Source organism: Sander vitreus, chromosome 2 (assembly GCF_031162955.1).
Source record: "Sander vitreus isolate 19-12246 chromosome 2, sanVit1, whole genome shotgun sequence".
Classification (NCBI taxonomy): domain Eukaryota; kingdom Metazoa; phylum Chordata; class Actinopteri; order Perciformes; family Percidae; genus Sander; species Sander vitreus.
The window spans coordinates 39475387-39490857 of NC_135856.1; the positions used below are offsets into that span (position 1 = coordinate 39475387).

Consider the following 15471-nt stretch of genomic DNA (forward strand, 5'->3'; position numbering starts at 1 on the left):
CTCAGTGCTCTCGCGAGGTGCTAACTTTGCTGCCATTTGATGCTGAGCAGGTTTTAATGTCCCTGACTCCTGGAACAGATTACAGCACTTCCTTAAAATCAACTCACTTGTGCCTTTTGGACAATTTCAAAATATAGTTTTAAAACCTGCAAACCTCTACTTGTACTTGCTTTCCATAATTGTTCTTTCTTTTGCCTCCGTATAATCCTAATTTATTTATCAAATGAATGTATTAATTCATAAAGTTTTGTTGTCTTTCTATCTTTCTTGTGATGGTGTATTCGTTTCTGTGTTGTTGTTTTGTTGTTGTCTTGGTAATTTGACTCGATGACATTGCCAATGAGGGTCGCCCCTCAATCGTTTGTTCAGTATAAATAAAGGTTGAATGATTGAATGCAAGGTAGAGTACAATTGGTTTACCTGAGCTTTTTGCAGACAACTGCTGCAGCTGGACATGACATGATTGTTTTTATTGTAATGAAATTTAGTTCAAGCATATAAACCATACTCTTTCTCTATCACGCATGTTAATTTCAATAACAGGAAGGGTCTAAATGTCAGGAAAGCACTTGAAGACACTTAACTCCCATTTTATCCAGTGTAGCTGCTCAGTATATCCTCCTATTGACCTGTAAATACATACACCTGCAAAGCTGTGGAGTCTTTAAGGATGTGTTGTAGTGAAGCTATTTGGTGAAAGCATGGAGGATTAAAAGAGATCCATCTACCAGAAGGATACGAATAAAGTAAGATGTTAGCTTGGCTCTGTAAACTGATATTCCCCTATTGTTTGAATGGTCTCCCAGAAAAGCACACACAAGCTTAGTTGCAATAAAGCTACAATCTGAGACTATAAATATCATTCTGTTTTGTCTGAGTAAACAAAAGGCATCTGTTGTGTCCTAGCTGATAGCCGCGGAGTGAAAGAGTGCGCTGATCAAGACCTTTAGATATGAGGGGGTTGCTAAGGAACATGAATTCACATGTAGCCCGTTTCCCTCAACAGCAGCTGCGCCTCTTTAGAGCCCAGTAATGCATTCAACTCAATCTGCCCAGGACCATGTGCACCACATTCAACAACTGCTCTCCAGTGGCTCTGCCTAAGACAAAAGGCCTCCACAGTGCTCTTAAGTTGGGGCCAGATTGAACAGTAGACACCCGTACAGGCGGATAAAACTGGAAGGCTCATTGCTACTTAAACACAGACGAGAGGGAGCGGACGGAGACAAAGAGCGAGAGAGAACACAAAGCGTGCAGATTTTTAAGGACTAGCTGCATGGTCTTATCATGACTCCACAGGACATCTGCTGCTGCCGCCGTGTTAGCTTTCATCTGTTTGTCCTCTGTGATTATGACAGTGGGTGTAGAGTGCAGGTCTGCACATCGCATTATCAACTGGCGCAATATACACATTTCTTCTTTTCCTTGCGAAAGGCTGCGACATATCGTGATAGACACAAAACAGTGCAAAGTATCAGTAGAAAACTGCACTTTAAAATCTAAGGCCGGCTACACACTGGCTGAGCGTGGCGTGAGCGTGGCGTTTCTGTAGCGTGTCAGCTGCGTGGATTCTTCTATGTCTTTCCACACCAGAAAGGTGTCTGACGCGGCGCTGCTGCTGCTAGCCTTGTCTGGACACATGGATGTTTCCCATTGATAAAATGAAATACCATGTTAAACATAAATATAGACTGATTTGATCACAGCAAAGACAACGTCGGCAGTATTGACGGCAAAATAGGCTCCAGAATATTTCCTTCTGTGTTGACAGGTGCAATATTAGAAAATCAATTTTTTTTTTTTTTAATTACATTTATATCTGCATTTATATCAAAACCTAGATACTTTCAAACATCAACATGTCATTTATTAATATGTATTTGTGTCAAAATGACATATACACATACTTTCCTATTCTATTTTGCCTGGAAACACTTCCAACACGCTTGCGTGTCGCGTGAAAAATAGGCGTTGGTTCTATTTCTAGCATGCACGCGTTTTCGGTGAGACGTGCGGGTCACGCAGGCAGTGTGTAAGCTCTAACCTGTTAACCTGGGAGGCAAAATATAAACGGACACGCCACACAGCTGACACGCTCACGCCACACATCCAGTGTGTAACCTGCCTAACTGTCATTCTTTTTTTTTAGTGGAGCCTTTTATATTTAATATAATGTTCAATTTGTCCATAAAAGAATGTTGGAAATGATTTCCTTTTAGTTGTTTTAAATTCAACAAGTGATTTATTGTATTGTAGAAGAATACTGAAAGCAGCAGAAAGGCAGAACTGAGTACACTTTAATATCTGAAGAACTTATATTAGTGATAAAAGACTTCCTGAAGAAGGCTGGACGCCAGGTTCTTTTTTATCTTATTCTATTGAGAATGTGCCAGATGCATTAAAGGCATTTAATATATATTTTTCTTAAAGACAAGTGCTTTGGTTTCTTCCTTGATGTCTATTACATTTTAATATATTGCATACTTTCCTCATATCATGCAGCCCTAATAGTGTGAGTCCAAAGCACCATTAACTGATTATCAACCGATTTTGCTTTGACATTTTCAGTTGTAGCCATCTATATTTTGTAAGTGAGCACCGTGAGAACAGTGGTTCTCAACTTGGTGGTCCCGACCATCAAGGGGGTCGCTAGATAATTTCCCAGGGTTGCCCGATGGTTGTGGAGGAAAAAATAAAATACCATATTAAAAATAAAAACATATTTTAGACTGGTGAATGTTTTTTTACATTATCACCTGTACAATGATATAGGCAGTATTGGAAGCATTTCCGATACTGGTATTGGTTTTAGAAGAACACTGTCTTATATATTGATGGTCTATGTTTTCTTATTCCTTTGGTGTTGAAATGTGTCCAGCATAGCTGACCGGAGTTTGATTGAAGAAAAAAAATCAAGTAACTGATACATCAGGGTAAACATCGGGTTTTGCTGATGTTTATGCTGATGTATCAGTTTCTTCCAATTGAAGACTTTGGGTTTCTTTCTAGCCAAATCATACAGGGAGAAATTAATCAAATAAGAGACAGACAATTTCTCCACTGACAGTAGCTTGAATTGTCCATAATGCAACACAGCTGGGAGACATGTAGTGCTTTGAGACAGGAATGGGACTCCAACAAGCCCAGTTGCCATTGCCTGGTTGTAATAACCTGCTGGATATCAAATATCCAGGTGAGAAATGTGGATCACTAACTGATGTCAAATTAGACCAGACAAGTTGAGAGAAAGTGGGCACGAGAAAAATGAAACCCCCACCACAAAATACTGGAATGTTCAAAACACAAATACTGAAATGTCTGGAAATCATTTCACATCCCAAAATGAAGATATATAACATTTGAAGGAACATCAGATTGTGGAATTATTTTAGCATTCTCTGTCACAGCCAACAGCTTCAGCTCACTTTTAGAATACTAATTTAGTCATTTTAATTTGGCAGTTACCAGCTCTGGAAAATCTGTGAAATTGCTCCAGCACACAGCTTTTCTAGTAGCTCCTTAGGTGGTGTGGTCAAACCCCTCAGCCAGACTCCAGACTCCATTCAGACACATTTACTGGCCATGCATCTAATTATCAAGTCAGTGGAGCCAATGCAAGATGAAACTATTTGGCTGGTTAGCATTTTTGCGCCACCGCCACTTTTATATAAGAAAAATGTCTTAATCTCAATTTGAATTTAGCCAAATAATGGACCTCTCCAATTTAACTACTATGCTAAGTGTCTGGCCGAGATTAGTAACTGGATGTCGCAAAAACTTTCTTAAATGAAATCTGATTTTCACTGATTTTCGCCCAATATCAGGTCTCCACTAGACTCGCATTGTCAGATCTATTTCCACAGCGCTGTGGAGGAAGGTCTTACTACACCACAGATACATTCTGGGATAGGAGAAAAAAAACCTCTGGGTTGTTTGCATTTCTTTAAACCAACCACAGTGGTCTTGGGTGGTTCTAAACTCCGGACACAGTGACGGTGGCTCTGCTAAATAATCTCAGGAAGGAACTTGTTTTGGTAGAACATTTGCACCCCAGAAAAGAAAATGAAGTTAACTGTTGACACAATCCAGTAACGTGAGCTATATAAATTAGCTGGATACATGGTTCAAGTTAATTTGCTCTTACCAGTGTATCTCCGTGTGTACTTCGGCCACAGCAATCCCACCAATCAGTCCCAAAACCTCCCAGTTAGAGAGGAAATGACCTAAACATATTCTTAGTGTAAGATGAGATTTATTTTGTGAATATTTAGTTAACAGATGACCTTTTTAGGGTTACTGAAATAAGTCACATATTTCCATTACTTGTAGCTTCAGTGTATTCTGTTCCTTGAGTTAACAAGGGAGCTATCTAACATGTACCCTGCCTGTAATTCAGTAACAATTAGGTTGGCGGAGGGATATGATGTTGAGATGATGAAGCACATTTGGTTATGAGTCTCGAGTTGTCCTACGCTTGAAGAGTGTCATTAAAAGTGAACCAAGTTATACAGTTGAAGCTGTCTCCGTGCTCTTACTCTACTCACGTCCCGAAAGTACTTGTATGAAATAACTCTCCGTGGATTTTCATGCCGGAATTCTGCTTGTGCACTTGTCTCCGTGGAAAGGCGCCTGGAAAAGTTGTTCACATCCTACTCTGGATACTACGACCTCAACATGGACTTGCCTGACGTTAGCTCACTAAGCTAAGACAGTAGTTAGTTATGGAACCACATCTGAATCCTGACCTCTGTACGTAACGCCACTTTTCAAGAATCGTGCTTTTCCATGCGGTTTCATATGTGATATGAGTAACTATGGCCAGTGATAACTTTTGGAACAAACTGCCCTTTCCTTCTGGCGCAAACATCACTCAGGCAAGGCCCCAGAATTGTAAAGGAGATTTTCCTCATGTTTTCATGGGAGACGGAAAAGAGGACTTTTCAAAATGGTGCCGACGTTTTGAAGTGTCAGTAGAGGCTATTCCCACTTATGATGAAGACAGTTTGGCTAAGCTGCTGCCCACGCGCTAATCTGACTATACTGCAGTTAAAGAAAAATTAAAAGCTGTTTTTGGACAGACTGCTTATCTGACTACATTTCAAAGTATCAATGCACGCACTCGCCTGCCTGGTGAGGCCCTCCCGGTGTTTCCTGCTGACATTTGCCGACTGGTAGAGGAAGCTTTTCCTACATATGGTAAAAATGCTAAAGATTTTCAGACGTTTCATTGCTGGTATTGAGCCCTATATTCAGCTGCGTTGTCATGAGCACGGAATAAAGACACTGGAAGCCGCTCTTCAGTTTGCAATACAGATTGAGACTGCTCATCATGCTAGCAGGTTTTTTTCATCTCCAAACACTCTGCAACATTTTTCTCAGGCACCTGCTGTCTCACCTACTGTCCCTCCCTTGGCACCCTCTCACCTTCCTGTCTCTTCCACTGCTCTTGGTGTCTACTCTGCCACCTCAGATGATCTCTGGAGAATGCAGAGAACACTGGAGACACTGTCAGAAAGGGTTGAACAGTTACAACTGGAGGTTCAACGCCAGCGACAAGACACACGGCTTGGCTCATCAGACTACAGACCTCATCAGCGAAGCCCTACTCCTGACGGTGGACGAGGCCGCAGCCGATACTATTCCTCAGACAGAAACAACCATAGAGATTCTTCCTGTGACCGACACTCAGCTCATGATAGCTACAGACCTTCAAGGCATGAGAGAGACTGGTATGACAGACGGGATGCACACAATCGTTCTGGATCATCTGACCGCCATGCATGTGGCTACAGCCCTTCACCCAGAGACTACACACAGCGTGGCTGCTCTCCAGACCGCCATGAGGATAGGCATCCCTCTAACCGCTCTCAAAGTCCTGGACATGTACAGTTTCATTCTCCCTCTCACACCAGCTCTAACAAGGTAAACTACCAGTAGTTGACAATGGGGGCCAATTGCCAGCTGCTAACTTTACCCAGGCCCATAGAGGCAGTAACGTCCCACCCACTGACTTTACCAGAGACAGTTTATGTGTGGTGGATGTGTCAAAAAGATATGTGTCAGTTGTGATTGAGGACACTGTTGTACATGCGTTTGTTGACACTGGAGCAGACATTTCAGTTATCAGTGAAGATTTTAGGATGTCTACAAAGGCTCTCCACAAAAAGCCCATTGAAAAACAGTTTGTTCCTCTCACTGGTGTCACAGGTGACCCTCTGGATTCTGTTGGCTCAATTACAGTCAATTTGAGTATTGCTCACAAGCCGATGACACATGCCCTTCAAGTTGTCAGTTGGGTTGGGATTTTCTGGTTGTGAATAGCATTATTGTAAACACCAGAAACATGGCCCTCATAGTAGATGACAAAGTAGTACCACTGGTTAGCCCACATCAATATGTCCCTAAATTAACTGATGTTACAGTATCTTCTACAGTTACACTCCCAGCCATGAGATGGTCATCTCGGCTAAGCTAGCATGTACTGCTTAAGGGACTGACCCCTCATGACTATGTAGGTGTATTTGAACCACACTACATTAATCAGTCAATGGTTGGTTTTGCATGGACTGTAACAAAAGCTGACCAAGGTTCCCTCTATGTGAAAGTGGCTAATCCCTCCAGTGAGGAAGTCATGTTACATAGTGGCACTCAAATAGGCACTTTTCATGCCACATCTGACGGCAGCAAAGACGAATACACAGTAATGGAAAGCTCTGTCTGTAATGTCAACATTCAGATACGTGCACTGTCCAAGCTGCCTGTACTGCCTGATATTTCACACCCTGATCTCACAAGTGAACAACATGACAAATTGAAAGACACTTTAAACTCATTCTCAGATGTGTTCAGTCAGCAACCGTTTGACTTTGTAAGGACAAACCTAGTCACACACAAAATCACAACTACCTGTGACATTCCCATCTCACAAATCGTACCTCTCCTTCAACGAAAGCAGAGATCCACCATCAGGTGGAAGAGCTTAAAGCTCAGGATCTGATTGAAGACAGTACAAGCCCCTGGGCCAGCCCAGTGGTCATGGTGAAAAAGAAAGATGGCACATACAGATTTTGTGTTGATATCCGAAAACTGAACTCGGTCACCATCACAGATGCACATCCTCTCCCGAGGGTTGATGATAGTCTGGATGCACTGTCAGGCTCTCAGTTTTTCTCCAACATCAACATGTCAAGTGGATACTGGCAAGTTGAAATGCATTACAGAGACAGGCCCAAAACAGCATTACGACAGGTGACGGTCTCTACCAATTCAAAGTAATGCCCATGGGTCTGAAAAACTTGGCACAAACTTTTCAGAGACTAATGGAGCTTGTTTTGAGAGGTCTCCACTGGACAACATGTGTCATTTATCTTGATGACATCATCTGTATGGGGCGGGACTTTGACGATCATCTTCAAAACCTGACAGACATTCTCACCAGATTCAGACAAGCGGGTTTGAAACTGAATCCAAGGAAATGTGACTTTTGCAAATCTGCAGTCAAGTATATGGGACATGTTGTGTCACGTGATGGACTTACACTGGATCCAGTCAACAGCCACCGTGTAGGTGAGTGGCCTGTCCCAAGATCACCCACTGAGTTACGAGCATTTCTGGGATTGTGCTCATATAATAGACGTTTTGTACACAAGTATGTATTCATTGCTCATCCTCTTCACAGACTCACTCAAAAGCATGTGCCATTTGAATGGACCGATGAGTGCTCACCTGCTTTTCAGACATTAAAAGACGTACTCACATCCCCTCCAATAATGGCATTTCCAAACTTCCATCAGCCATTCATTCTCAGTACAGATGCAAAACACACTAATGCTGACGCTATGTCACGGATTCCCCTCTCACAGGACTCAGTGGTCTCAAAGGACACAGCGACAAGTTCCCAGGAACACCACTCCTCTCCTGTCAAACTGGACACTCCTCCTCCTGCTCCACAGTTGAACAATCTGCCAGTGCAGCCTTCTTCTATGATCAGCACCACGGATCAGGTTTGTTGTGCGGAACTAAATTCTGCTGTTGTTCAGACAACTAATGTCGGTATGGAATTTTTGCAACACACACTTTCTGGTCAAGGTAATGACATTGTAGCTAATCAACTGTCTGACCCCATTCTCTCAGAAGTGTACAAATGGGTAAAGAAACACAGACGTCCTTACCTTCCAAAGAAAACTCTGGTGGCAATTCCCTAAACTCGTACTGTGTCATAACATGCTCTGTCGTAAAGCTCACATTGCACCAGGCCAGCCAGTTGTGTATCAAGTGCTGATTCCCACCACACTTATTGCAGAGACAATGAACATTCTCCATGGCACACCCTGCTCTGGTCATTATGGCGCTGATCGCACATTCAAGAAAGCTTTAACCATGTGGCCGAGCATGAGGTTGGATATAGATGATTTTTTTGATAGTTGTCATACATGTGAAGCATACAGAAAACCTGTCCCACGACACCGAGCTCCCCTGCAATCCATGCAAGCAGTAAGACCTTTCCAGTTTGTATGCACAGATATTACTGAGCTCCCACTCAACTTCCCAATGTGCTTGTAGTGCAAGATCATTTTACGAAGTATGTTAATGCTTTTCCTATGTCAGATCAGAAAGCAACTACAGTAGCACAATTACTTTGTGAAAGATACATTCCTGAACATGGTGTCCCAGAAGAACTGTTTTCAGATCAGGGACGAGAATATGCGTCTGAAATAATTCAAACAATATGTCAGAGACTGAACATCAACAAGAACCTCACCATACCACCCCTGTGGTAATGGGATGGTTGAGAGATTTAAGAGGACTCTAAAGGGACAGTTGGCTAAACTCATTCATGATAATGGCGGTGAATGGGACCACTATTTGCCAGCAGTGGTTCTCTCCTTCAACTCTACTTGACATTCTAGTACTGGATACTCACCTTATTTTCCGGCTCATGGTAGAGAGTTTTTCAGGCTGTTCACTGTCATCGTGAGGAGCAGAGGCTAAAGCGTGAGTACTACTTCAATAAACATGTGAAGTTAAAACCTTACCAATGTGGAGATATGGTATGGATGGACGATCCCACTACATAGAGAAAGAAACTTGACCCTAACTGGACTGGACCTTACAAAGTCATCTCATCAGATGACAAGGGAGTCTCTTGGATTTGAGACATTCCCAGGCTGGATCAAAAGTTGTTCACTATGATTGATTGAAGCCTTATCGGTCTAGTTTGGAAACATCTTCACTGCCAGTGAAACGACTTGTATCTCAGCAGCATATGAACATTCTCCCCAGGTACACATCATTGTCTGGTTCACTCCCCATGTACTCTGTACCACTTGACCCTGGACAGGCTTCTGCTCCTGCCTGCCCCTCTGTTCCTCTGCTGCAGAGACAATCTGGACGGGTCTCATGAGTTCAGCCACAACAGAACCAACTGCTTCCACAGTGCCATATTCTGGTGGCCCTTCCACCACTCGTTTGGGACGGGTTGTTCGGAGACCACAGCGGCTCGTGCTGTGAGCAACCTCCTCCCACTTATATAACTGAAAAGGGACTGTTTATGGAAATTTACATTTGCCATTTATGTGTTGATTTTGTTTCTGTTTTCATATGGATAGTGTATTAAAAAAAAAAAAAAAAAAATTAAAACCTTGAAAACATAAATGAGAACATAATATTGTATGGTACTGAGTTGTGACATTCAATATACAGTAAATGGGTTTTATTGTATTTCATTGGTTGGAAGTTGACATAGTGGAGTATTTTGGTGAATCAGTACTACCTATTAAATATCCTAGTCAACTTATAGCAGAATAAGCACAATGTTTTCACTCCATGCAGGTGCATGTTACTGCAATTTTTTCTAGCATTTGTAGAGTGCTGATTTTCTGATTGTTTCAGTTGTGAGATGAGATTTACTGAAATGGGGACATTACATCTGAAGAAAGGGAAGAATGTAAGATGAGATTTATTTTGTGAATATTTAGTTAACAGATGACCTTTTTAGGGTTACTGAAATAAGTCACATATTTCCATTACTTGTAGCTTCAGTGTATTCTGTTCCTTGAGTTAACAAGGGAGCTATCTAACATGTACCCTGCCTGTAATTCAGTAACAATTAGGTTGGCGGAGGGATATGATGTTGAGATGATGAAGCACATTTGGTTATGAGTCTCGAGTTGTCCTACGCTTGAAGAGTGTCATTAAAAGTGAACCAAGTTATACAGTTGAAGCTGTCTCCGTGCTCTTACTCTACCCACGTCCCGAAAGTACTTGTATGAAATAACGACGAGTTAATAGTTAATGCTAACCATAACTAGCGTTACATTAGTAAATCTTTACAATTATTCCCTGAAAGAACCAAGCAGGCCTGACTTGTTGCACCATCCACATTTTCTTCAAAACTTGCCATTTTACATATTAAGTTTACGGTCACAGAGGAGTGAAGAAACTAGAAAATATTCACATCTAAGAAGCTGGAATCAAAGAATTGCTACTTTTTTCATTAAAAAAAATAACTTAAAATGATCTATCTCTTTTCTTAATGTGTCTGTGCTTGAACCATGTGCTCTATTTTGAGTAGTGATGTCTCTAAATAGTTGTGGTGTAATGTTTGCGCTATACTCGTCTCTTGTTCTTTTGACCTTTTTATCTTTTGTAAACTACTTTGTAACCTAGGCTTTCAAAGGTGCTATAGAAATAAAACGTTACTTACTTTCCTAATATGTATGTGGCATGTTGAAAGTATGTTGAAACTGCATTATACTGACAGCCAGCGCATGGCTTCTACTAAAGACTTGTGTTGAGTGAATGGCTCCCAGTCAACATGGACCATCTCATCCCAACCATTGGCTTTCTAATGGGATGTTTGTCTGGGAACAGTTCACTCTGTGAATAATGAGGAGCATAATTTTCTGTCTTGTACATGTGTTGCAATCTAGACTTGCACGGACATTTGCTTTTCACCCTGCAGGGCCAAAATGTGATTATGGCTGATTAGTTTATTACTTCCTTGCTCACAAATAATCAACAAACAACCCAAATACAAGGACTCTGAAATCTTAGATTATGCGGTAATATCTGTGATGTAGAGCTTTTCATCAAATTTTAAAGAGAAGCATCAGACTCTAATTACATTGACTAACCCTAACCTCCTGCTCCTAATTAGGACATTTGTTTTTTTTTCACAGTAAAGCTCAACTCTCTCTGTCCTCTGCTCTCCTTTTTGCCTCACTCTGTCTCAGACTCCCTCGGTGGCCCGTTCCCGTCCACGTCCCACCGATGCCACCACAAACCCAAGAGGGGCCTTCCTATCCAGTGTGGCAGCGTTGGTGGGCCCCTTCACATCAGCCCGCTTCTCTTCCATCCAAACACCAAGGGATCCCAAATCATCATGGACGTTGTCCAGAAGACAGTCAAGAGGCAGGCCAGTTTCTGCAACGCCATCACCTTCAGCAACAGGCCCCTAGCGCTGTATGAGCAAGTCCGCCTCAAGGTATTTAATGTCTGAATGGAGCACTCCTAAAAAGTCTAGGGAGCTTTTAAACTGTCAAAACAATTTTTTTATCTAAGTTTGAGTTCCTCAATGAAGTACAAAAGAACGAACAAAAAAACTTTAAATACAAGATACAAAAGTATTTCACTTTAAAAAAGAAAAAGCAAGAATAAGCAACATAAATAAATAGGCTGAAAGGGAGTAGAAAGAAGCTAAATGCTCATTTTGGGGTACAACTACAGTCTTCCTCTATAATACCATTAAAATTTCATTTGTTATTTTTTTAATATTCGAATATTTAATGCTCAAATGCAGCCTGTTAAATATGTACTACACTTCTCAAGCTTATGCATTGTCAATGCCACTAGAAGCATGTTGTTGTTGTTGTTACACATTCTGTCCACTAGAGGGACTTCCAACGTCAGCCTGGCCTCGAAGGGGACCTACGTCATGGAGCATTGCATTTCTGGCACACTGCTCTCTGTTTACATTATTTTTCACCACAAGCACACAGCGACAAACACAAATCAACAGAGAACTCTGGAATGAAACATTATCTAACAAGTGTATTGAAGCAGCTCTGTTGTAAAGGATAATGGTGATCGGTTAGCATAATGACATCATGTTAGAAAGCACAGCCGAAACCATTTGTCATAAACTAAGTAACCAAACGGTGCTGTCACTACTATTTTAGTGATTTATAAACAACCTGTTTCTTGCATATTGTCACATTACTGAGAATACAGCTGTTAGAGGGTAATATATATGAAGTGAAAGCTAACTCTGACAGCTGTAGGGCAGCTAACATTAACTTTAGCTAGCTGTCTCCATGAAGCTCCCAGCTAAGCTAACTCTGACAGCTATAGGGCAGCTAACATTAACTTTAGCTGTCTCCATGAAGCTCCAACCTAAGCTCCTATAACTCTGACAGCTGTAGGGCAGCTAACATTAACTTTAGCTAGCTGTCTCCATGAAGCTCCCAGCTAAGCTCCTATAACTCTGACAGCTGTAAGACAGCTAACATTAACTTTAGCTAGCTGTCTCCATGAAGCTCCCAGCTAAGCTCCTATAACTCTGACAGCTGTAGGACAGCTAACATTAACTTTAGCTGTCTCCATAAAGCTCCCAGCTAAGCTAACTCTGACAGCTGTAGGACAGCTAACATTACCTTTAGCTGTCTCCATGAAGCTCCCAGCTAAGCTAACTCTGACAGCTGTAAGACAGCTAACATTAACTTTAGCTAGCTGTCTCCATGAAGCTCCCAGCTAAGCTCCTATAACTCTGACAGCTGTAGGACAGCTAACATTAACTTTAGCTGTCTCCATGAAGCTCCCAGCTTAGCTCCTATAACTCTGACAACTGTAGGACAGTTAACATTAAATTTAGCTAACTCTGACAGCTGTAGGACAGCTAACATTAACTTTAGCTGTCTCCATGAAGCTCCCAGCTAAGCTAACTCTGACAGCTGTAGGACAGCTAACATTAACTTTAGCTAGCTGTCTCCATGAAGCTCCCAGCTAAGCTCCTATAACTCTGACAGCTGTAGGACAGCTAACATTAACTTTAGCTGTCTCCATGAAGCTCCCAGCTAAGCTCCTATAACTCAGACAGCTGTAGGACAGCTAACATTAACTTTAGCTGTCTCTATGAAGCCCCACCGGGAACCATCACCTTATCGTGGTGGAGAGGTTTGTCTGTCCCTATGAACCTGAGGGCTGTGTTGTCTGGAGCTTTGTGCTGCTGGTAGGGTCTCCCATGGCAAAGTGGTCTCAGGTGAGGGGCCAGACAAAGAATGGTTCAAAAACCCTATGAGAAATCAAGGAAGACATAGAGGGACCCTGCCCGGAGGAAGCCCGGGGCCCCCGTCTGGAGCCAGGCCCAGATGGAGGGCCTATCAGCGAGCGCCTGGTGGCTGGGTTTGCCACAGAACCCGGCTGGGCACAGCCCGAAAAAGCTACGTGGCACCTCTCTCTCCATCCCATGGGCCCACCACCTGTGGGAGGAACCGCTGGGGTCGGGTGCGCTGCCACATGGGTGGTGGTGAAGGTCAGGGGCCTCGACGGACCAGACCCAGGCGGCAGAGGCTGGCTCTGGGGACGTGGAATGTCACCTCTCTGTGGGGGAAGGAGCCGGAACTTGTGTGGGAGGTGGAGCGCTACCAGTTGGATCTGGTGGGCCTTACCTCTACGCACAGTCTCGGTTCTGGAACCATACTCCTGGATAGGGGTTGGACTCTTTTCTTCTAGGGAGTTGCCCAGGGTGTGAGGCTCCGGGCGGATGTGGGGATACTCACAAGCCCCCGGGTGAGCGCCGCTACGTTGGAGTTTACCCCGGTGGACGAGAGGGTCGCCTCCCTAAGCCTGCGGGTTGTGGGGGGGGAAAACTCTGACTGTTGTTTGTGCATGTGCACCAAACAAGAGTTCGGAGTATTCGGCCTTCTTGGAGACCTTGAATGGAGTCCTGTATGGGGCTCCAGGGGGGGACTCCATAGTTCTGCTGGGTGACTTTAATGCGCACGTGGGTAATGATGGAGATACATGGAGAGGCGTGATTGGGAGGAACAGCCTCCCTGATCTAAACCAGAGTGGTTGTCTGTTGTTGGACTTCTATGCTAGTCATGGATTGTCTATAACGAACACCATGTTCGAACATAGGGATGCTCATAAGTGTACTTGGTACCAGAGCACCCTAGGCCGAAGGTCAATGTGCGGGTAAATTGGGAACATCTGGAAGAGGCCCCTGTCTGACAGACTTTCAACTCACACCTCCGGCGGAGCTTTTCGTGCATCCCTGTGGAGTCTGGGGGCATTGAACCTGAGTGGACAATGTTCAAAGTTTCCATTGCTGAAGCTGTGGTCTTAGGTGCCTCAAGGGGCAGTAACCCTCGAACACCGTGGTGGACACCGGTGGTCAGGGAAGCCGTCCGACTGAAGGAGTCTTTCCGGGATGTTATCCCGGGGGACTCCGGAGGCAGTTGCAAGGTACTGAAGGGCCCGAAGGACTGCAGCCTTTGCCGTGAAAGAGGCAAAGCAGCGGGTGTGGGAGAAGTTCGGAGAAGACATGGAGGACTTTCGGTCGGCACCAAGGTGCTTCTGGAAAACCATTCGCCACCTCAGGAGGGGGAAGTGGGGAAGCATCCAAGCTGTGTACAGTAAGGATGGGACGCTGCTGACCTCAACTGAGGAGGTAATAGGGCGGTGGAAGGAGCACTTTGAGGAACTCCTAAATCCGACTAATACGCCCTCTATGGTAGAGGCAGAGCTGGAGGATGATGGGGATTGTCGTCAATTTTCCTGGTGGAGGTTGCTGAGGTACTTAAACAACTCCACAGTGGCAAAGCCCCAGGGATTGATGAGATCCGTCCAGAAATGCTTAAAGCTCTGGGTGTGGAGGGGTTGTCTTGGTTGACACGCCTCTTCAACATTGCGTGGAAGTCTGGGACGGTGCCTAAGGAGTGGCAGACCGGGGTGGTGGTTCCCCTGTTTAAAAAGGGGGACCAGAGGGTGTGTGCCAATTACAGGGGTATCACACTTCTCAGCCTCCCCGGTAAAGTCTACTCCAAGGTGCTGCAAAGGAGGGTTTGGCCGATAGTCAAACCTCGGGTTGAAGAGGAACAATGCGGATTCCGTCCTGGTCGTGGAACAACGGACCAGATCTTTACTCTCGCAAGGATACTGGAGGGAGCCTGGGAGTATGCCCAGCCGGTCTACATGTGCTTTGTGGATCTGGAGAAGGCATATGACCGGGTCCCCCGGGAGATACTGTGGGAGGTGCTGCGGGAGTACGGGGTGAGGGGGTCCCTTCTCAGGGCCATCCAATCTCTGTACGACCAAAGCGAGAGCTGTGTCCGGGTTCTCGGCAGTAAGTCGGAATCGTTTCAGGTTAGGGTTGGCCTCCGCCAGGGCTGCGCTTTGTCACCAATCCTGTTTGTAGTATTTATGGTCAGGATATAGAGGCGTAGTCGGGGTGGAGAGGAGTTGCAGTTC

The 15471-nt window shown here is 44.0% G+C and overlaps 1 protein-coding gene across 1 annotated transcript in view; it reads left to right on the top strand.

Moving 5' to 3' along the window:
- The window catches only part of neurl1aa (neuralized E3 ubiquitin protein ligase 1Aa), a gene marked incomplete at its 3' end in the record, with an annotated part of 73277 nt that overhangs the window by 24922 nt on the left and 32884 nt on the right, over positions 1–15471 (top strand). The window contains exon 2 of the mRNA XM_078268010.1: positions 11235–11485. Coding sequence (XP_078124136.1) covers positions 11235–11485 — 251 coding nt within the window. The remainder of the gene's footprint in view (positions 1–11234; positions 11486–15471) is intronic.